The sequence below is a fragment of the Diabrotica virgifera genome, chromosome 3 (assembly GCF_917563875.1).
Source record: "Diabrotica virgifera virgifera chromosome 3, PGI_DIABVI_V3a".
Taxonomy (NCBI): Eukaryota; Metazoa; Arthropoda; class Insecta; order Coleoptera; family Chrysomelidae; genus Diabrotica; species Diabrotica virgifera.
Genome location: NC_065445.1, coordinates 146,970,926 through 146,995,921, shown reverse-complemented (window position 1 = coordinate 146,995,921; position 24,996 = coordinate 146,970,926). Strand labels below are relative to the sequence as shown.

The window sequence follows — 24,996 nt, the reverse complement described above, 5'->3', positions numbered from 1 at the left end:
TTCGCTTCAGCATCCATTTGGCTTGCAAATTTTAGAAGCCTTGGAGGTGTTACCAAGGAAATGGACCAATAAGTTTTCAATTTAAAAATCTTTTAGTAATATTTTAATATTTTTTAAATATCATTAATAATGCTATTAGGATCGAAAACTTCATCTTTTAATTGCCAGATGACGCTAGTCACCTAATATTTTCACTTCAGTTGCAATGGGTGGGAAAAGCTCTTGCTGGTCAATTGGAGTATGGAGAACAAGCCTACGTTCTCTCCGATGAGGCTCCAATAAGAGCCGAAAATCGCGATTCAGAGGACTGGACTGCGCTCCGTATTCTAATTGAAAAGTAAGATTGTTTTGCCTTCGCATTGCAACTGAATTAAAAATAAAATTTTTATTTTATTTTTATATTGGTCTTTACTCCTTCGAGTAACTAGGTCCATTTTCTATTGGAATTTACCAGCTGAACAGACGGGGTCGTGAATTGTAAGTTTTTTGAATTCCCTCTTGTCTTCTTCGCTTCAGCATCCATTTGGCTTGCAAATTTTAGAAGCCTTGGAGGTGTTACCAAGGAAATGGACCAATAAGTTTTCAATTTAAAAATCTTTTAGTAATATTTTACTTACTTACTTAAGCCGTCCTCTTGTACCTTACGGTGTCGAGGTAAGTGGAGAAATGAGACGTCTCCATGCCTTTCGGTCGGTAGCTAGTCTTTCTGCTTCTCTCCACCCAATATTTCTTTTTCCGCAAGCGTTTCCAATATTTGCATTCCACGTTCTTGCTGGCCTGCCTCTTCTTCGTTTGTTGTCAGATGCCGCTTTCCATACCCTCTTTACAGTTCTACCTTCACTCATTCTCGCCATATGTCCGAACCACGATAACTGTTTCGTTTCAAGTCTGTCTAAGGTCCTTCCAACACCGCACCTTTCACGTATGTCTTCATTTCTTATACGATCACGTCTGGTCACCCCGGATACCGCACGTAAATATCGCATTTCGCATGCTTGGATTTTACTACGGATGTTGTCGTTCACTGTCCACGTTTCACTACCGTAGAGTAGCACCGGCTCGTATACGGTTTGAAATACTTTCATTTTTGTTTTCAGGCTTACTTCTTTCTTCCTAATAAAACTTTTATTTAGTGCATAGTATAATTTTGTTGCACTCATTACCCTGCTGTTTATTTCTGGTTCTATATTTCCTTGCCCATTCATTGTTGATCCTAGATACTTGAAGTCCTCAACTTGTGTAATGGTCTCATTATTCAACTTAACATTTATATTTTCTTGTGTTTTCGATATTACTAAAGCTTCTGTTTTTTCAATATTTATTCTCATCCCAAATTTCTTAAAGGCTTCATTCCAAACATTCACATTTACTTGCAAGTCTTTTTCTGATTTTGCCACAATAACCAGGTCATCGGCATATATCAACTCTGACACGCAAACTTGTTGAAGTTTATACACCCCAACCCTAGTTCTTTTTACCTTACCCCTGCATTCTTTTGCAATTTCGTCCATTAGAGTGATAAATAACAAAGGACTCAGAACACCACCTTGTCTTACACCTGTCCTTGTGTAGAATTCAAGAGATGAGCAATTGTTCGTTCTTACATTATTACGTGTACATTTATATATACTCTTTATTGCTTGGATTAACTTCGGTTTCACATTTCTACGGTTTAATATTTCCCAGATCTTGTTACGTGGCGCCCGATCAAATGCTTTTTCCAAGTCCACAAAACAGAGATACAACTTACTGTTATGCTCTAGGGCTTTTTCTGATAACTGTCTCACCGTGAATATGAGATCGGTTGTACCTCGCCCTGGCCTAAAGCCGCATTGGCTGTCATCCAGTGTGGCCTCGATCTTTTCTCGCAGCTTTTTCTCTAGTATTATTTCGTAGATTTTACTAGCAACTACCAACAATGATATTCCTCTATAGTTAGAACACTTATGTTTATCGCCTTTTTTGTGTAATGGTAGAATAGTTGCAAGCGTCCAATCTCTAGGTATGCATCCGGTACGCCAACAGCTCCTTATGATCTTCCATAGTAATTGTAATCCTTCTCCTTCCATATATTTAATTAGCTCAGCCTTAATATTATCGTGTCCTGCAGCCTTGCCATTTTTTAATTTTAAAATTGCTTCCCTGTATTCTTCGTATGTTATGTCATCATCATCTTGTTGTTCATTTAAATTGTACTCCTCCCTGTCATTCTCTATTTCGTTGTTGTCTCCCATTAATAACTCCATAAAATGTTCTCGCCATCTTTCGGTAATCTCTTCATTTTTTAATAATATGTTACCATCTTTGTCCTCTAAACCTGTTAATCCGTTTGATTTTTTTTTGTCTTAGATTTTTTAAAGTCCTATAAAGCAACTTCGCATTCCCCTTACTATCACTTTCCATTTTATTTCCAAATTCTTCCCATTGTCGATTCTTAGCTTCTTTAATTTTATTTTTAACCAGTATTCTCTGTTCCTTATATTCTTGATAATTACTTTCACTTTTATTGCTTATATACTTTTTCCACAATTTTTTCTTCTTCGAAACTTCCAATTTTATGTCATTATTCCACCAAGCTGTACCTTTCAGATATCTTCCTTTCGTTACCCCACATACTTTACTCCCAGTTGCGTACACCAGCTCCTTAAAAATGTTCCATAATATTTCTATATCCTCCTCATTTTTCCAATTTGTTTTTCGTATTTCTTCATTTAATTTACGACAGTATTCTTTCCTAATATTTTCAGACTGAAGTTTGTATACTTTAATACTTGGTTGTTCGTAGCGATTTTCTTCATTTTTAATATTAAATGCCTGTTCTCTCCTTGTCTTTACTTTAGTTTCAACGAGAAAATGATCCGAGCTGATCTCATAGCCTCTTTTAACACGCACGTCCGCTATTTCATTTTTGTATCTGTTCTGTACTAATACTAGGTCAATAACGGATTTTTCGTTCCGCGAATCCATCACTCGTGTGTATTTATGAATCTCCTTGTGTTGAAAAAATGTGTTACTAACTTGCATATCATTCATGATGCAAAACTCGATGACTCTTTGTCCATTATTATTCCTGACCATTTCTCCATATGGTCCTATAGGGTAGTCATATTCATTGCTTGACCCCACTCGCCCATTAAAATCGCCTACTATTATGACCTTATGATTTATTTGGTCCATTTCGTCCTGCAATTGTTCCCAGAAGCTATCTTTGAGTTCCTTGGCTTCATTTTCCGATGGTCCATACCCAACAATAATTGTTGTCTTCTCGTTTTTACTCATATCTATTCTAAGGAGTCTTTCCGAAATATTTTTCCATCTAGTGATATTTTTATGCTCATTTCTGTGAACCATTAGGGCAACTCCTGCCCTCGCACGTTCTGACTCATTAACACCTCCAAAAATCATGTAGTGCTCATTTCTCATTTTAATACATCCACTACCTTTTCTCTTTGTTTCAGTTAATGCTAAAAAATCCATTTTTGTGTTTTCAAACTCATCAATAAGTTCCTCTTCTTTACCATTTAGACTTTGTATATTCCACAACCCAATTTTCCAATACTTATTTTGTTTTTCATTTTTTGCATTCATAGTTCTTTCATTGTCTGTATTTTTATGGTTTAGTTTTTGCATATTTTTGTCAAGACTCGCATCGATTTTGTTATATTCTCTCATGTCCATAATCTGTGCCATGTTCGTATCCATATCCATCCTCGAATTTGCATTAACTAGTAGTTTTTTAAACCAGTTGCTGCTACATTATCTCTGACTATTTCTATATTATTCGTACTATGGTTCCATCTCCATTTGGTGTCTTCAATAACGATAAAACCATAACCCATTTTTATTCTTTTGCCATTTGCCTTTTCTTTTGCTGCTATATGTCTAAGATTTTTCTGCATATCACTCTCTTTAAGTGTTAAATCGCATTCAATGTATACGCGGTGTTGTCTATAACTTCTAAGATTACTTTTTGCTTTTAGTACTCTTAGTTTGTCTTCAAAATTACTAAACTCAATAATGCACATATTGTCGTTGATCTTTTGTACCTTATTTAACTCTGCCATTATTCGTAGCTCTTTATTTAAAAAGTTTCCTATTTCATTCTTAAGATGTTCCATATCAGACGTACTTATTGGCAAACCCTTCATTATTAAATTATTTTTCTTTCTTTCTTTTTGGCAGATTTCTAAAGTTAGCTCTAATTTATCCATTTTTTGTTTCATACTCATCATTTCCTTTTTTAAATTTTCATTTTCTTGAATTATTTGTTTAATCTTTTCTTTGTACTCGCTATTCTCTTTTCTGAGTTCTTTCATTTCTCCTACCAACTCACCTACCATGTTTTTTATATCCTCTAGTTCCTTATCTTTCTTTTTATTATCAGTTATTAACGTTTTCATCAGTTCCGTAATTTCATTCTCTCTACCTCCAGCATTCTTTGTATCGGGAGATCGATATACTTTTCTGCTCTTACTAAAGATTTCGTCAAATTCATTTCCTTTCCTTTTACCATCCTCTGATAAATAAGTGTCGCTGCCGCTGTCAGTCATCTTAATTTCAATTACTATTATAATTAATTGTTTGACTGTATTTTACTGGTATTCCTATTTCTATCTGAATGTTGTTTGTTTTTATTTATAAAATAAATATATGTTTTGCAATCAATTTGCTATTTACAGTAAAGGTTTAATTCAAATTGTTTATGCACGAGGAATTTGACACCGATTTCAACTAGGTCAAATTTATAAAACCATTACTAATTAAAAAATCACTTACCGCTCGCAAAATGTTAAATCAAAATCCTTCTGTGTCCTTTGTACACAAACAACATTCACAACACTAAATAATCCTAAATCAATCCTAAATCACTTTTAAATCAATTTACATCACATATCTAAATGGTTTTCGTGGTAAAGCCCGAATCCGAGTTGTTTACCGCCGAGTCACATAAAATACGTGCGACCTCCTCGCTTGCTTCAACTCAACTCAACAGTTGGTTGTAGAAAATTTTTATTTTTTTATAAATCTTCGTTTCGTCTTCAGCAACAATAATCTGTAAGTTAGAAACTCATAGGATGTACAGGGCCGCTTCAGCTCTAAATGTTTATAACGAAAATTGCCCCCTTATTTTCAAGCCCAACATTTAGCTCGGCTTCAGTTGGTCGTAGAAATTTTTTATTTTTTTATAAATCTTTTCTTTCTATTTCTTTTTTAGCAACAATAATATGTAAGTTAAAAACTCATAGGATGTACAGGGCCGCTTCAGCTCTAAATGTTTATAACGAAATTTGCCCCCTTATTTTCAAACCCAAAAATTAGAAGTTTAAAAATGTTTTACGCATTTATTTACATCAGAATATGAAAATATAACTCTTTAGAAGGAGATTGGATGTTTCACCAACTCTCTACGATTTATTTTTAAAAAGTTATAGCCTTCGACATTTGACCTCTTGGGATAAACAATTTATAATATCTAAGCAACAAATTCGTTAATCCGGCCTTACAATTTTTTTTATGTTTGGAATTGAAAGATCTTCATTTTAAAGCTTTAAAATATAAAAAAAAATATTTGTACAATAAATAACGCAATTGTAAAAAACGGCACAATATTTTTATTTTATTTTTATATTGGTCTTTACTCCTTCGAGTAACTAGGTCCATTTTCTGTTGGAATTTACCAGCTGAACAGACGGGGTCGTGAATTATAAGTTTTTTGAATTCCCTCTTCGCTTCAGCATCCATTTGGCTTGCAAATTTTAGAAGCCTTGGAGGTGTTACCAACGAAATGGACCAATAAGTTTTTAATTTAAAAATCTTTTAGTAATATTTTAATATTTTTTAAATATTATTAATAATGCTATTAGGATCGAAAACTTCATCTTTTAATTGCCAGATGACGCTAGTCACCTAATATTTTCACTTCAGTTGTAATGGGTGGGAAAAGCTCTCGGTGCTGGTCAATTGGAGTATGGAGAACAAGCCTACGTTCTCTCCGATGAGGCTCAAATAAGAGCCGAAAATCGCGATTCAGAGGACTGGACTGCGCTCCGTATTCTAATTGAAAAGTAAGATTGTTTTGCCTTCGCATTGCAACTGAATTAAAAATAAAAATTTTATTTTATTTTTATATTGATCTTTACTCCTTCGAGTAACTAGGTCCATTTTCTGTTGGAATTTACCAGCTGAACAGACGGGGTCGTGAATTGTAAGTTTTTTGAATTCCCTCTTGTCTTCTTCGCTTCAGCATCCATTTGGCTTGCAAATTTTAGAAGCCTTGGAGGTGTTACCAAGGAAATGGACCAATAAGTTTTCAATTTAAAAATCTTTTAGTAATATTTTAATATTTTTTAATTATCATTAATAATACTATTAGGATCGAAAACTTCATCTTTTAATTGTCAGATGACGCTAGTCACCTAATATTTTCACTTCAGTTGCAATGGGTGGGAAAAGCTCTTGCTGGTCAATTGGAGTATGGAGAACAAGCCTACGTTCTCTCCGATGAGGCTCCAATAAGAGCCGAAAATCGCGATTCAGAGGACTGGACTGCGCTCCGTATTCTAACTGAAAAGTAAGATTGTTTTGACTTCGCATTGCAACTGAATTAAAAATAAAATTTTTATTTTATTTTATATTGATCTTTACTCCTTCGAGTAACAAGGTCCATTTTCTGTTGGAATTTACCAGCTGAACAGACGTGGTCGTGAATTGTAAGTTTTTTGAATTCCCTCTTGTCTTCTTCGCTTCAGCATCCATTTGGCTTGCAAATTTTAGAAGCCTTGGAGGTGTTACAAAGGAAATGGACCAATAAGTTTTCAATTTAAAAATCTTTTAGTAATATTTTAATATTTTTTAAATATCATTAATAATGCTATTAGGATCGAAAACTTCATCTTTTAATTGCCAGATGACGCTAGTCACCTAATATTTTCACTTCAGTTGCAATGGGTGGGAAAAGCTCTTGCTGGTCAATTGGAGTATGGAGAACAAGCCTACGTTCTCTCCGATGAGGCTCCAATAAGAGCCGAAAATCGCGATTCAGAGGACTGGACTGCGCTCCGTATTCTAATTGAAAAGTAAGATTGTTTTGCCTTCGCATTGCAACTGAATTAAAAATAAAATTTTTATTTTATTTTTATATTGGTCTAGGTCTTTACTCCTTCGAGTAACTAGGTCCATTTTCTATTGGAATTTACCAGCTGAACAGACGGGGTCGTGAATTGTAAGTTTTTTGAATTCCCTCTTGTCTTCTTCGCTTCAGCATCCATTTGGCTTGCAAATTTTAGAAGCCTTGGAGGTGTTACCAAGGAAATGGACCAATAAGTTTTCAATTTAAAAATCTTTTAGTAATATTTTAATATTTTTTAAATGTTATTAATAATGCTATTAGGATCGAACACTTCATCTTTTAATTGCCAGATGACGCTAGTCACCTAATATTTTCACTTCAATTGCAATGGGTGGGAAAAGCTCTCGGTGCTGGTCAATTGGAGTATGGAGAACAAGCCTACGTTCTCTCCGATGAGGCTCCAATAAGAGCCGAAAATCGCGATTCAGAGGACTGGACTGCGCTCCGTATTCTATTTGAAAAGTAGATTGTTTTGCCTTCGCATTGCAACTGAATTAAAAATAAAATTTTCATTTTATTTTTATAATAGAAAATTATTTGCTTGCACTAACCCTAACTCTACTGTCATTACTTTTGACAGAATTGACATTTTGCCGAGTTAAGCCTCGTTTGATTATTTTATTTGTGACATTCAGGTATGGTGTTAACATAAATGATTGGTTAAAGTCTTCGTGAGCGAGATAGGCTGTCATTTCTCTTTATTTAGCTGACCTGTGTGGAAGTGGTGGGGAAAATTCCCCAATTTTCCCATATAACATTCCGGGCCATGACTAGAACGACACCCCTGCATCCTCAATCAGATAGTATGGTCGAGATGAGAAACCGAACGATGGGTAAACAACTGAATATAAGATTGGGATTAGCACACTCTGTCTGACATTGGGTCGTGAAGTTCGTTTGCCCTGCTACTAGAGTTTGGCTGCAGATCTTTCGAAGAACATGTTGCAAGCGAATAATATGTCGACCGTCTAAAGTTAAGAATAAACAACATTCATGAGCGTACCCGATAACAGATCCAGATAGCCAGTGACAATGAAATATCAATATGATTTTCGATACGAGAATGACAGATTTAAAGTAGGTGATTTTGTCTGGTTTTATAATCCACTACGTCGTCGAGGCTTGTCTCCTAAACTGCAAAGAAAATGGGAAGGTCATATGAAATTAAAAAGAGAATAAATGACGCAACATACCGAATTAACAAGTTGCCAAAAAATGGTAAACCTAAAGTTGTTCACGTAAATTGTAAATCGTCGCACCATACGTTGGCTCAAATGAAAGGAAAGAAGCACAAATCCTCCAATATGAGATCAAAGGTGACCGAGGGCCAAGTTTTAACGAATTTATGTCAAATAACGCAGATATAAAAAGTTCTAGATCCGGTGTCACCACAGAAGTTCAGCAGAATCTTTTTAGTGTTCTGCAAAACGTCTCTCTAGCCCACTGTGTTGCCCAAGGCCTCAACATGACTAAAGGAATATGGTCCGTATTCAATAAATGGTTCGGTCGCTTGGATGAATTAAGAAATCAGCAGCCAAAGTTGAAAGAGTACAGCGATTAGAAGATGGTCTTTCCTTCAGTTTTCGTATTTTTTTGGAAATAATCAGTAATTTCAAATAATCATTTAACTTCTTACTAACCTTCAAAACAGCTACCAATATAAGGCATCTTCTCTTGGGCCATCTCCCTAACATCTTCTAAACTACCCGATAGCGTGTAAGTCAATTCATAGATATCCATAATATTTGAAAATATCTTCTCTATATCCTGCGGACCTGGATTCAATTTAATAATTTCCTCTCTGTAATGTGTACAACGTTAATAACTTCATTTAAAACTAATACGCCAGTCAATGGGAGCAAGAATAGAATATTACCTCCGAATTCTATCCTACTGCATGGATTTTAATGAAAATTTGGGAATAGTCTCTACTTATCTCCTAATTCAAACTTTACCCTATGCCGATGTGTGCTTTTATCTTGGGGGTGGTTCCCCTTCTCAGGGGTGGAAAATTTTTTGTTAAGATAACCACGGAATTCGCTAGAGAACCTAATTCTAAGCAAAAACTGTTCTATAATTTTTTTTGAAAACTCAATACTTTTTGAGTTATTCGTGGTTGAAAATTGGCCATTTTCATTGAAACATAACACCTTTTCGAACGGTTTTTTTCCAATACCTTAAAAAATATGCATCTAACTAAAAAAACTGTATAAAACATTTTTGTAGGTTATAAAAAACAAAGACACACTTGCCTTCATAAATCTTCTAGTTATAATACAAAAAGAGATATGGTAGGTGAACAGAGTTTGTTTTTTTTTTGCTACATGCTCAAATTGGTGTATTCAACTTGAAATAACAGAGAAACAGTCGAGTTTATGTGTGTAATGCGACCAATACCGTTTGTAGTGCTTGAAAAGACCTTCAAAATGAGCAATATTAAAGGTAAATTACGTACAAACTAAGTGATATATCTTGCAAACAAAATTGATAACTAATGTATTTTAAGAAAAAATGAGAAACAATTTTAACCCCCATCCGCCAGAATGTTAATGCATCATTTTCCGACTACAATACCTTTTATTATAGTGTTATTTCTATGATCAAAAAGTTGGACGAGTTTAAAATGAATGGTTTTTGAAAAAAAAATAAGATTAAATTATAGAGCGCATTTTTAAATTTTCTTAAAAATCTTCTTTTTTTCCATGTAACTTGAAAATGATAACAGATACAGTAATGAAAAATAAAAACGAAATTTTTACCTTAAAAACTCTACATTTTTGTGTTATATCTTTTTTTCGTATCTCTTATCATTTTCGAGTTACATGGAGAAAAAGGAAGATTTTTAAGAAAATTTAAAAATGCGCTCTATAATTTGACCTTACTTTTTTCAAAAATCATTCATTTTAAACCAGTCCAACTTTTTGAACATAGAAATAACACTATAATAAAAAGTAATTTAGAAGGGAAACGATGTATTTAAATTTTGATGGATGAGGGGTTAAATATACTTCTCATTTCTTCTTAAAATACATTAGTCATCAATTATTTTACAGCATATCTCGCTTAGTTTGAATGTAATGGACATTTAATAGTGCTCATTTTAATGACCTTTTCAAGCACTACAAAAGTTATTAGTACCATTATGAACCTAAAATCAACCGTTTCTCTGTTATTTCAAGTTGAATACACCGATTTGAGCATGCACCAAACAACAAACTCTTCTCACCTACCATACCTCTTTTTGTATTATAACTAGAAGATTTATGAAGGAATGAATCTCTTTGTTTTTTTTATAAGTTACAAATATAGTTTTTTTTGTTAGATGCATAGTTTTTAAGTTATTCGCAACAATCCGTCCGAAAGGGTATCATTTTTCAATGAAAATGGCCAATTTTCAACCACGAATAACTCAAAAAGTATGGAGTTTTCAAAAAATATTTATGGAACAGTTTTTGCTTAGAATTATTCTCTAGCCTCTTCCGTGGCTAGTTTATCCAAAAAAAATTTCACTCCCGAGAAGGGGGTGAGAACCACCCCCAAGATAAAAGCGCACATCGGCATAGGGTAGACTTTGTTTATTTAGCTATTCCCTACTTACTGTGAAAATATCAAGTAAATCGATGTAGTATGATGGAATTCGGAGCCAAATACCCTCATTGACTGCCCTATAAATTCAAATATAAAATGTACCTAAATACTTTTATCAACATGTGCAATTCCTTCAGATAAGCTTTTTCAGAAGCGATGAGTTCTCTGACAGTTTCTTCATAAGTAAGACTGGTCCTAGGCGCTGTTGACAGCATCACTGGTGTTTCGTTTAAATTACTACAACCTCCTCCTTCATCTTGATAAAACATATCCATAAGAGCCTAAAAATCACAGAAAACATAGATATCACCTAAAATTTGGGCATATTTATGCATTCTACATGGAAGGAAGACAGTACTGTGCAGGAGATAGTAACTATGCAGAGCTTTTGGTTGTTTAATGACATAGAGGACTTCAAAATATAATCTACGAGGACTGCTATTACAGTTTTGAGATATGGCAACAATGGCGTAGACATCAAATATGATATAAGGCGTTTATTTTCCAAATTAGCAAAAAATCGCGATCACCACGTGCGATGCAATAAAATTCAGTAAAGCCAGGAAAATATTTGTCGTTCGGCTTGAGTGGAGTGTTGTCATGTTGTGATAAAAATACAGAGAGTAGGTCGAAACGGCAAGTTTTAAATCACCACACAAAAAAGTATTTGTTTTAACTCACAAAATAAGAATCAAAAACAGGATAATTTCTGATAGATTTTAGTAGTGTGCAAAAAGTTGTTGCTGTTATAAGTAATTATGAACGTATGGGATTTTAAATATTTTGTTTTAAATGGTAAACAAATAATACATTCGGCAATAACTGTATTTTCGCCGCCAGATGTAATATTTACGAAAATTATTTCATCCGTCATAGCAAAAAAATCTTTTCTGTTTTGAGGTGTACGTTTATTAATGATAAAAGAATTGCCATATAAGTGTGTGAGGTGAATTTGATGAGCGTTTATTTCGTTGTACTGTTATATACCTCTAGGAATAATTAAAACGATTGAAAATATCTATCAGAATAACACAAAAGTAAAAGTAGAGGAGGAACTAACTGATCCAATTGAAGCTAGCAATGGAGATTCCCCGAGTCCTCTATTGTTCAATCTGATCATGGATGAAATAATAAAAAAAGTAAAAACTGAAAGAGGATACCAAATGGGAGAAAAACAACTTAGGCCGCACCTACATTGGATCCGTATTTCTCCGATCCGATCCGACGTCGGTTTGAAAACAAACTCATGGTATTAAATGGCGGCACCTACATTGGATCCGTAGATCGCCCGATATCGGGCGATTGATAGGAGAAGCTACAGCAGAGAAGCAGTTCGACGTCGCGTTGGTCGATATCGGATAATCGGATGGGAGAAAAACGGATCCAATGTAGGCGCCGCCATTTAATACCATGGGTTTATTTTTTAATCCGACGTCGGATCGGATCGGAGAAATACGGTTCCAATGTAGGTGCCGCCTTAAAATAATCTGCTATGTACTAATATCTAAAAGTAAGATGATTTACAACGTATGCTGCCTTAACTTAATATAACCATCAGAAAATTTAACATGTTAATTTCCCAAAAAACGATAAATGCATGGTTATAACAGTAAATCCACTAACGGCCGGTTTCACAAAGTAAAGTTAACGTGGTTAAGAGATAACCTCAAAATTACCCCAAAATATGCGTTTCAGTTTCATAATTGTTACCCTTCTGGGTATACCCATAAGGGTAACCCACTCCAACCTCTGGTTAAAAATTCTGTGACTTAACCATACTTCGCCGTTGACCTGAAACTAAAACGCATATTTTGTGGTAACCTCTGGTTATCTCTTAACCACAAGTTAACTTTACTTTGTGAAACCGGCCGTAAGGGTCGATTTCTCATATCGAGTTCAACTCCAGTTTAACCTGAACTTCTAGTGAACGCCAGTTTAAATTCAAAATCGTCTTTCTCAATTCACGTTCAACCGATGCGCGATGGCAGTTTAAACTACGTTTAGCTTGAACGCTGAAATTCGGGCTTTCAGATGATTTCAAGGATTACGCATGCGTTGTATTATTGCAGCTTGACATTAAACGCTGTCATAATATAAATACTATAACCTTTTATATTATACACTGCGCGTCATGAAAAAGAGGCCACCTAGAATTTTAGAAGAAGTTTTCAATAACTCTAGTTTATACAATTTATTATTGTAACTAAACTCCCACAATGCAGAAACACTTTGAGCGTCTTTTAGGGATCGCCAAACGGTGCCAACAGGTCAATTAAGGGTAATAAGTTTACAGAATTGATATCAGTTTTACAACTTCGGATAATGAACGTGTCGTTTGTACCTTATTTTTCTTGGAATATGGCTATTCTGTTTTTCAAAAAATTGTTCACTAGTGTACAGTTGTTCAAAGAGTGAGCTTGTGCAATTTTTAAATTTAAAACTATGGCTGAGAGATTTGCTAGATCTGTTCAAATTGTTACTTTGATTGATAATGGAACGAGTCAAAGAGAAGTAGCCAGACAGCTTCGAGTCAGTCGTTGTATGGTCCAAAAAACTTACCAACGATTCGTAGAGACTGAATCTCACGAACGACGACCAGAATCAGGCCCGAGAAAAATCACGACGGCCAGAGAAGACCGTTCTTTACAACGCATTACTTTGCAAAATCGGTTCTTTACAGCTAGAGCAATACAAAACCGTTTTAAAAATGCTCAAGGGTGATCATTAAGCACTTCTACCGCGAGAAGAAAGTTGAGGGAATTTGGTCTAAGGGTACGCTGTCCAGCAACAGGACTTTTGTTAACATCAGCACATCGACAACGCCGACTACAGTTTGCTAGAGACCACGAGCATTGGACGATAGAAGATTGGAAAAATATTTTGTTTAGTGATGAGTCCGGAATGGTTCTTTATGGCTCAGATGGTCGCATCAAAACATACAGAAGACGTGTGGAACGATATGCTGCTTGTGTTCGACGAGCACGTGTTGCTTTTGGAGGAGGTTCAGTACTGTTTTGGGCAGACATTTCATTCGAAGGCCGTACTGATCTCGTATTTATTGATAGAAGAGCATTGAATGTTCACTGATACATTACCGAAATTCTAGACGAGCATGTAATGCCTTTTGCTGGGTTTGTGGGCGAAAACTTTATTTTAATGCTAGACAACGCGCGGCCACGCGTAGCCAGGATGGTAACGCAATATGTACCTGGAAACCGTCGGTGTGCCAAAAATGAATTGGCTGGCTCAAAGTCCAGATTTGAACCCGATTGAACATGTTTGGGATCCACTCAAATGAAGAGTAAGAAACAGAATACCTGCTCCAATAAATCGTGAGCAGCTTCGGTTGGCGCTCATGGAAGAATGGGAAGTTTTTCCTCAAGACAACATCCAGAATTTGATCATTTCAATGCCAAGTCGAATGAGGAGTGTAATTTACAATAGAGGTGGTAATACAGGGTATTAATAATTTTCCAATAAAATTATCATTTTATGAGAAGTTTTTTTGTTATTAAAGAAATGATTGCATACTGCTTTAGAACATATTCGTAAACATTACACAAACATCTAATGACAATCAATTTCTTGTAGGATTCGTAAAAATTAAAAAATGCCAAAAACTGTAGGTGACCTCTTTTTAATGACGCGCAGTGTATTAAGCATAACGAATAACGATAACATTATTTTTGTTTTTATTATATTTATTTATAATTATTAAAATGACTGTTTAACTTTAAATACTTAAATTTAACTTTATTCAGAAACAGCATATAAAAAGGCGACAGTTTTTTACCTTTTGCCATCTATTGGCATTTCTCGTAAGCTGTAGAACGTGAACTGACCATGAGAATTGCATTTTAAAACAAGACCGAAGTTCAAGGATGAACCTCAGTCAATTGAACCATAGATTAACGCAGGTATGAGAAATCGACCCTAAGATGGAAATTAGAGCTGGAGGGTCAGATAATAGAATAAGTGAAGGAGTTTAAATCTCTAGGCATCATATTCTCTTGCTTCAGAAAGCTAGAAGCAGAAGTGGAGGATCAAATGAATAGAGCAAAGAGAGTCGCAGGTTGCCTAAACAATATGGAGAAATAAAAATATCGGAAAAGTATTGAAAGGCAAAATTTACAAAACAGTCATCAGACCAATTCAAATTCAAATTAACAATTTCAACAAAAACGTTTACGACGATGAAGTCTTTGTCGTAATGATGAAGAAGTCTTTAATTGTTTGAAGTGTTCAAAGAAAATTTGAAGTAAACCAATCCACGAAGATAAATCATTAGGCGCCACATTTTCAACTTCGAGAAGTCGATTCAGAAAATTACTTTTGGTGCACGCTAAACCAAATTGATGATCACTTATTTCTAGATTTGGAGGTAACTCGTTTGGAGGGAAAAGTGCTTTTAAAGATGGATCAAATTAATATAAGCATAAGCATAAATATATTTTCATATATAGGCCTTCACGACTGGTGTTTTGATACATGATACATTATTTGCCTGAATTACAGTAGGGGTGGGAAAAACCTACCGGTTATAACATTTGTTGAGACGGCCAAGCAATCCACAGCTCGTGCATCGCTTCAATTAGGTACCTATATCTCGCCGCGATATGCAAGTTTATTTCGCATTAAAAAAAATTAAATGATCTCTGTTATCTTTAATGTTTGATACATGCGCAAATGACAACTCTGGCCGTAGACTCGAATTTTGCAAGTGGTAAACTGCTTGCGCAGACGACGACTTATAACGTATAATTGACAAATAGTTAGTGATATATTTACCAAAACAAGTTTTTATTTATACGGGTTTAAACGGGTTACAGGAAATGTATTTATTTTTTTATACATAGAACATGCTACAAAAATTTTAATTGATGTGCACATAAACAAAACAGGAAAATTATGTTAAGTGCAAATAAACAAAAAAAGCAGCTTGTTGCAACACAATGAAAGCTATGAGATTTACTAAGTAGTGCGAATATTACTACGTGTATTCTTAAGCTAAAAGTAAGTTTGGCTGTTTTTTGAAAATATGAATGCTAAAAGAGTTAATTTTCAAAATTTGGGTCTATGGTTCTTACAATAATTATTATTTTCTCTTTTATGCCATATTTCTATAATCTCTTATTTTGTCCAAGTATATTCAATGTAGGTACAGCTATTTTCTTTATGTATCCAATTTGATTTCTTTTACATGTGTGGATCAAAAATTAACCTGATGACCTTTGTTAACAACGCTTTATTCTTTTAACTACATTTACTCATCGTCTATAGACCGCTTTTGCAGAGACAGAGCTACGTATTTCTTATGGACGATAGAAGCGCGCCGATGCCACGCCGTCTGATTAGAATGAATCGTATATCGACAGTCTAGTAGCAACACGTGCCTGAGAAATTTGGCAACACTGATCTGCATAAGCCCAACGTTCCATTCTTAACGTAAAATAAAGGTTCTGTATCATTTCCATAAAAAAGAAAGATGGCTTATTTTCAATCATTTGTGCACATGACGCAACGGAATTAGACGCAAATGCAGATATCTCGAAGATACCCAATTTGGTTTTAGAAATGCTATGGGAACCAGGGAGGCACCTTTTGCGCTTAACATCCTATTACAAAAATGTCGTGACCAAAGAAAATATGTATTTGCATGTTTTGTGGACTTCGAAAAGGCATTCGATAAAGTACAGCATGTAAAATTAATGCAAATACTGAAAAATATCGGAATAGATGACAAGGATATTCGTGTCATTAAAAATTTGTACTGGAATCAAACTGCTATCGTAAAAATTGGAGATAACTACACCGATGAAATCTCCATACAACAAAGAGTCAGACAATGGTGCATTTTGTCGCCAACATTATTCAATTTTTACTCGGACCAGTTATTTAAAAAGGCACTTGAGAGACAGCCATATGGAATAAAAATCAGTGGGGAACTACTTAATGTGATTAGATATGCAGACGATACAGTAATTCTGTCAGATAATATTGAAGGTCTCCAAATTCTCCTTGATCGTATTCACGAGGTAGGAGAGGAAATGGGCATTAAAATAAACTCAAACAAAACCAAGTGTTTATTCGTGACTCACATCCCGATGCAAAGCTTCAATTAAACGGAGTGCAAGTTGAGAAAGTTCACAAAATGGAATATTTGGGAACTGTGATAACGGACCAACTAGATCCAGACATAGAAATAAAACGTAGAATAGCAATGACTAAAACTACTTTTATGACAGAATGGTTATAAAGACAAAGAATGGTTAAGTGCTATGTTTGGTCCGTACTTTTGTATAGTGCAGAAGTGTGGACGCTAAAAGTATCGATCATGAACAAAACTGAAGCATTGGAAATGTGGATTCATAGACGAATACTGAAGATACCTTGGACAGCAAGGAAAACTAATGAAGAAGTACTAAGGAGGGTCAACAAAGATACAGAACTGCTAAAGACTGTTAAACATCGAAAAATGTCTTATCTGAGACATATAGTGAGGGGAAGTCGATATAAAATATTACAACTGATCCTTAAAGGCAAAATAGAGGGCCGTAGATGTGTAGGAAGAAAACAAGTTTCTTGATTAAAAAACATTCGAGAATGGACTCAGATACCAAATGCAGGACAATTAATCCATATTGCAGAAGATCGAGAAGCCTTCGCAATGGTGATCGCCAACGTCGGATAATTCTGATATGGCACGTGAAGAAGAAGAGTGCACATGAACTGCTCCACTTAATTATAGCTGTCAAAGTCAAATGCATTTTCGCCAGTTTTTCAGCTGTAAGCGGTCGCTACATCATGCAGGAGCAACATTTTCCGACATCTCCGTCTTTTAGACCAAGAGGAATTTCTAAACCTGCTCCAAAACATTATAATAGTAAGCAACATACGACCATATATATACGAGTTTCTTATTTTTTTTCTTCCTTTGCTTCATTACTTTTTTGCTCTCCGGTGAAATAAAATATAACGTAACGTGTCAGAAGTATCCACTGAAATGATCAAATTTGATACTATACACGTTCATTCCCAAAATAAGCTGGAGGTCACAGTGATCGGTGGGTGTGTCGTGTCGTGACAGCTAGACATTGGTGACGACATGACACACCCAGCAAACACTGTGACCTCGAGCTTACCTTGGGAATGAACGTAGTATAGTATGTGGAAGGAAGCTATATTCACAGAATACCGATGCTTCTTTTCTTCACAACATAAGAACAACTTACTGCCACGATTGTACAATAGATAATGTTATGGCAATTATAATTCAGACCATTCTTGGCAGTGTTCTGTCAAGTGTTTCTGTGGTCGGAAAGTAATTCTGATGCTTTTTTTCGCTTCTTCTTCTTCTTCTACATGTGCCTCATCCTTTGAGGGCATTGGCGATCATTATGGCCCATTTTACTTTGTCCGCAGCGGTTCTGAAGAGGTCTGTTATTGTTTTTATATTCCAGTGCTTTAAATTTTTCAACCAAGTAGTGCGTCGTCTCTCTGGTCCTCTTTTTCCTTCTGCTTTCCCTTATATAACTAATCGCATCAACTTATATTTTTCACTTCTAAGTATGTGTCCAAAGTAGCTCATTTTTCTTTTCTTCATAGTGATGAGTATTTCTTTTTCATCTTTCTAATATTTCCGCTTCCACTTTCCCTTGTATAACCAATGGAATTAACTCATATTTTTCATTTCTTAGTAGGTATGTGTCAAAAGTACCAAGTAACCATATTTCTTTCCTTCATAGTGTTGCGTATTTCTTTTTCTTTTTTCATCTTTCCTAATGTTACCGTGTTTGCTACGTGTTGTGTCCACGATATTTTCCACATTCTTCGATAACACCACACCTCAAAGCTGACAAGTATTTTTCAGTTGCGTTCGTAATTGTCCACGCTTAAACTCCAAATAAAAGGACAAAGAATACGTAGCATCTCAATACTCCAGTTCTAATTTCTGTTCCCAGTTTTCCATTGCATAACACTGTTTTCATCTGGCGCTTCTTGGCTAACTCAATGCGTCGTTTTATATCGAGGCTGAGGTCCCATTGTTCATCTAGCTCTCATCCCAAATAGTTGTAACTCGGTACTTTCTTTTTCCTTTAAGTTGGATTATTTCGTCTTCAATCTTGCTCTTACTGACAATCATGATCTGCTTTTTTGTGTGTTCAGAGCCGTTCCACGCCTCTCGCAGTACTGCGTAGTGCGATCAACCAACATGTTTTATGTGTTATTTACATTTTGATGAGTAATCTTTTGGATTTTAAACTTGCGAGTAACCGTTCTAGAACGGTTCCTCGAAGAAGATGGGATAGTTCTTCTTTTGAGGTTGTTAAATTGAGAAATAACCTGCTCATTTCACCTTTCTATCATTTCTTAAGTGGCTGTCTGCTGGTGTTTTCATGGCAAGTTTATCTTTTATAATTTATTTCGCAGTTTCTGCTAAGACTTAGATTTACTCTTGTTTCTCTACTCATATTTGCCTTACACTTACTTTTTAACGCTACAGAAGCAACGCATGGATCTTAATACTTAGTCAACTAAAATATTTAACTAAAAATGTCAATATGCTTATGGTAAAAAACATTTTAATTCAAAATATAAGTAACCAATTTTTTTAAAATAAACATACAAATCCCATTCCTAAAATTCGAAACCCAATTTGCAATTAGTACAAAAAGTGCAAATAATTTCGAACAGAGTCAAAGCGAAAAATTCGAATAATTTCATTTAAAAAAAATTAATGCTACGTACCATGGATGTGGGCTGAAGTGCAGCGTGGAAAGCAAAAAGCAATTTTTAATAATAAGCTAATCTCTACAAATCTTATCATATTTTGTATTGATGATGCCGTTTGATTGAAAACAATGCATTAAAGAAATCAGTACTGAATAAATGAATCTGGTTTAACTGAAAAGTTTCGACAGTTTTGTTTGACGAGTCAGTCTGTTCGAACAAAAATGACGAAAAATTGCACACACACTTTGGAGTTTTGTTTAGAATCTGAACGAATTTATTTGTGAACACTAGTGGCGGCGTTCCTGGGTATTGTCATATCACTTCTAGGGCCGCTATGTAATTTCCTTGTGTATCCTGCTCTTAATAAATCAATATTTTTCTTGACCGTTTCTTTTGTTGCATCAGCAACCACTTCTTTTAACTTTGCCAATAGACTTTGATATCCTTTGTTTTTCTAAGTCGATCACTGTACGTACTATCGACTTTTATTCTTCCATACACACGGAAAACTACGATACAGTTCTTTGAATTCTAATAAAAACGTTCTATATTGATCTGGCGAAGATCCGTCATATTGAAACAGAAGCAGCATATTGCTTTTCGCTTAAATTAAATGTCAAACAGCCACACACCTGCCTCTTGGCAGTTTGAACATTTACACGAAAAGCAATGTTTATTTGTCAAATAACATTTTTTTTTCTCTTTTCTGATAGCAGTAAAATGTATTTTGAGTTAAATAACGATGGTGAAAGTTCTCAACCTCCTATGTCAAGTTTTGGATATTGTGTTATGTTACCCTTAAATTAAAGAGAAATATGTATTTTTACTGTTTACAAGCTCCTATGTCGTTATTTCATATAGGAGCATCTATAAGCCAATTAATGAAATAACGATATAGGAGCTTGTAAACAGTAAAAATACATATTTTCTTTAATTTAGGGTAACAAAACAAAATAGCAAAAAATTGACATGAGGTTGGGAACTTTCACCATCGAAATATTACATATATGCTTTTTTTGCGGCAATTAATTTAATTCAAAAATTATTTTTTTGGCCACCCCGTATAAATAATGATGTTAATGTTTATATTACTGAATAGAGAATTAAATCACCTTTTAAATGAGCTACCACACGACCCCTATTCCCATTTAAAAAAATCATAGATGACGTCATCACGCCCAAATCGATGACGTCAAAAAATCATAATTTAAAAATAAAAATCGACCTGTCAGAGCTTTACCTCTGAAAATAATTAAGTCATGAGATAATAGACCGTTTCCACACTTTACGAATGCACTGTATATTATAATTCAATGTAATTCACTTTTGATTTAGGATTTATAGCACTAATTTTACTTTTTACTGTCAACTGTCACTATAAATTGATAAACTTTGAATGATTTATATTAGATAAATATTTTAGGGCTTTCATTATCGCTATTAATTCAGCTGTGTATATACTCATGATATAATTTAGTTTAAACATTTTACTGTATTTATTACTGCTATCCCAATAGGCACACCCCACACCAATATTTTTGGATTGGATGGATCTGTATATAGCATACAACAATCTTTGAACATTTGTGAACTGTCGGAGATAAACATTAATTTTTTTAAAGATAGAGGCAAATTGCTATAGTTCCTTAAAAAGTATACCTGAACTTGTTCCATAGCATTAAAGTCAATATTATAATTTGGGTTTATATCAGATTTATAAAGTTGTTTATCATATATTGTCATTTTTGAATATAAATCTACTATATTTAGACTTTTCTTTTTTATCCAGTATTTTTCTGTGAAGTCTGCTAAAAACAGATGATGTATTTTGGAAATTAAACTTGCCTTTTTTTTCATACAATCTAACTAAAAGGCTGATGCCAAGTTTATTTCGTCTTATATCCATTGGCATTTCACAGCATTCAACTTGTAGATTATTTATCGGTGTAATTCTTAGGGCTCCTATACACAATCTAAGACATTTATTAATGATATTGTCTATTTTATTTAAATGGCACTGTGATGCATCACTGTATAATATTGATCCGTAGTCGAATATAGCTCTTATATTATTTTTAAATAACAACAAAGAAATATTTGGATCTGCTCCTCAACGTAAGTGTTATACGAATCGAAGGTTTATTCCTCTATCTGTTTTTTTAACTATATGGTCTATATATTCTTTCCAGAGAAGCTGTCTATCCAGAGTAATACCCAAATATTTAACATAACTTTCTACTGGATAGGAGATATTGTTTATTAAGATGTGATTAGGTATTTCTTTTCGTTTTCTTGTAAAAATACATAATTTTTACATAATACATATTTTAATATGTTTGTCTCCTTCTTCAATGGATTTGACTGCGTTTTCTATTTTAATGTTTTCTTGATAAATAACAATAGGTTTGTTCCAACACGATTGAGAACCGTCATGTAACGGTTACGTTACTATATAATTAACGTTCCATGGATTCCATGGGACCGAAATAATACGTTCTATGGTACTGCACAGGACGGTGATCGTTACATGGACAAACCTTATATCATCTGCAAAAGCTACAAGGGTGAGTAAACATTGAAATCATGTTATAGTTTCCTGTTTTGTGAACATTTTGTTTTTTTTTAAGTCCCCTAATATCTTTAAAAACAAAGAAAACAGACAGTTGTATTATTTAACACGTGTTTTAACTGAAAAAATACTAAATTAACAATAAAAAATAACAGTTAATAAAACTTTAAAACAGAAAGACACGTCTAAATTAATATCGCGTGTTTCCCCTTCTACTTCTAGTAACAGTTCTGATCGACGCTTCAAGGCGGAAATACACCATTCAATTCGGTTGAACAATGTGGATGATTCAATTACATTGTTCAATCAAATTTAATAGCACACATGTACACGCTTCAATTATTTTTCATTCAATTCGGTTGAACAATGTGGATGATTCAATTCGTGATTTTTATACAGGGTGTTTCATTGGGAAACGGAAATACTTGAATGGTGAATAGAGGTCACTGAGGCGGTTCTAGATATACCACATTTATTGCCTTATCGATTTTTATAACCGAGTTACAGGGTGTTTTATCGATTTTGCCCATTTCTTTCTGGACCCATAACTTTAGAACCAGCCTGTATATTTTTTTAATATTTGGTACACATATGTCCCATTTAAAACACAAACCATCCAACTAATAGTCAAAAGAAAAATCCAGGTCCGGACTAAAAAAAATTATAAATGCTTTGTGACCTTGAAATAACACCCTGTATATTGAACTTTTTAAAATCCGTTTACTACATATTTGAAAAGAGCACAAAAAACTAAGTTTAACGGTTTGCTTAAATTTTTCGGCCAGACAATTTAATGACTTTAATTTTGAAATTATAATGAAGTTTTTAAGAACTTAGATTAAAAAGCAGGTATTATTAACTTTTAATAATAAATTATTAAAGTTAATGAACAAATATTCATTTTACAAATAATCAATACTTTTTTACTACATTAGAACGACCCATTTACTAATCACAAGAAAAATCCAGGTCCGGATTAACCAATAAACATAAAGTAATTGTGACCTTGAAACAGTTGGTTTGCACATTTAAAAAGAGCACAAAAAACTGAGTTTACAGTTTCGCTTAAATTTTTTTGCACAGAAAATTTAATAATTTTAATTTTGAAATTAAATCTATTGAAATTTTTTATAACTCTGAGATTAAAAATCAGGTATTAGTGACGTTTAATAATAAGTTAATGACCAAATACTCATTTTAAACGTAATCAGTAATCATTTACTAGATTGTAACGACCCATTTACTAATCACAAGAGAAATCCAAGTCCGGATTAACAAAAAAATATAATGTAACACTCACCCTGTATACAACTGTTTACACCCAGTTTGAAAAAACACCCTGTATATTATAATTTTCAAAATCCGTTTAAACATTTGAAAAGAGCACCAAAAACTATATAATGGCTCGCTTTAATTTTTTGCTCAGACCATTTTATGAAATTACTTTTGAAATTATCGAAATTTTTGTTAAGTTCTCAAAAATTTCGGTATAATTTCAAAATTAAAGTCATTAAATTGTCTGCACAAAATATGGAACGAACCATTAAACTTAGTTTTTTGTGTTCTTTTCAAATGTTCAAACGGATTTTGAAAATTTCAATACACAGGGTGTTTTTTCAAGGTCACTATTACTTTATATTTTTTTTTGTTAATCCAGACCTTGATTTTTGTTGTGATTAGTAAATGGATCATTCTAGTGTAGTAAATAAATACTGATTATTTTTGGAATGAGTATTTGTTCATTAACTTTAATAATTTATTATTAAAAGTTAATAATACCTGCCTTTTAATCTAAGAGTTCTTAAAAGCTTAAATATGATTTCAAAATTAAAGTCATTAAATTGTCTGGCCGAAAAATTTAAGCGAACCATTAAGCTTAGTCTTTTGTGCTCTTTTCAAATATGCAAACGGATTTTAAAAAAATCAATGTGCAGGGTGTTGTTTCAAGGTCACAAAGAATTTATAATTTTTTTGTTAGTCCAGACCTGGATTTTTCTTGTGATTAGTAGTTGGATGGATTGTGTTGTTAATGATACATAATATGTGTACCAAATATCAAAAAAATATACGGGGGTAAAGTTGTGGGTCCAGAAAGAAATGGGTAAAATCGATAAAACACCCTGTAACTCAGTTATCAAAATCGGTGAGGCAATAAGTGTGGTATATCTAGAACCGCCTCAGTGACCTCTATTCACCATTCAAGTATTTCCGTTTCACAATGAAACACCCTGTATAAGTCGAGAAATATCGCAGTCTTTTCGTCTTACCATCTATGCACCATTATTAAATGAAATTATTACGTATTTTTTTAAATAAAATGCGAAACTCACGCAGCACTAGCCAAAATGAAATAAACGGTTGAATCGAACGTAATCAACAAAACTTATATAGACGCCTCAATGTGGATGAATCAACCCAGTTGTTCAACGGAGTTGAACGAAATTGTCTCAACTTTTTTCAACGTTCAATTTTGTTGAACGCTTTTATTGAATTGCAAAATACATGGTCCATTTTGGTTGAATCATCCACATTGTTCCATCGAATTGAATGGTGTATTTTCCCTTTAAGAGTTATTCGTCGACCAGGTGAGAGGTATGCACAGTGTAACATAAGAGTGATGAGATTGTTTAATGGAGGCTCTGTGATGTTTTGGAGTCGAATTTCGCTCACAGCAAGAACGGATTTGGTGTCTTTACGTGTAGGCTTTTTAATTAATGAAATATACATTACAGAAATTTTGTTTCTTTGAACACATTGTTTCTTTCGCATCTTATATAGGAATAATTTAATCTTAATGCATGATAACTTAATGCTCATGTAAAGGGTGTCGTTATTAGATATTTAAGTGAGGTAAATATTCAGCAATTGAATTGGCCCTCTAACAGTCCCGACATGAATCCTATTGAAACTTTATGGGATATTGTCGGTAGACAATTAAGACTTCGTTAGGCCCTTCCTGCTTACCTGCAAGATATAG

The 24,996-nt window shown here is 34.0% G+C and overlaps 1 protein-coding gene across 12 annotated transcripts in view; it reads right to left on the bottom strand.

Moving 5' to 3' along the window:
• The window catches only part of LOC114334083 (protein son of sevenless), a 652,420-nt gene that overhangs the window by 155,655 nt on the left and 471,769 nt on the right, over positions 1–24,996 (bottom strand). For 5 of the 12 annotated variants that reach the window (XM_050646935.1, XM_050646938.1, XM_050646941.1 and 2 more), the window contains exons 5-6: positions 10,820–10,998; positions 8,770–8,930 (exon numbers count right to left, since the gene is read on the bottom strand). The exons of 6 other annotated variants lie outside the window; for them this stretch is intronic. In XM_050646935.1, coding sequence (XP_050502892.1) covers positions 8,770–8,930; positions 10,820–10,998 — 340 coding nt within the window. The remainder of the gene's footprint in view (positions 1–8,769; positions 8,931–10,819; positions 10,999–24,996) is intronic. One more of the 12 variants, XM_050646942.1, reaches the window with a different exon arrangement.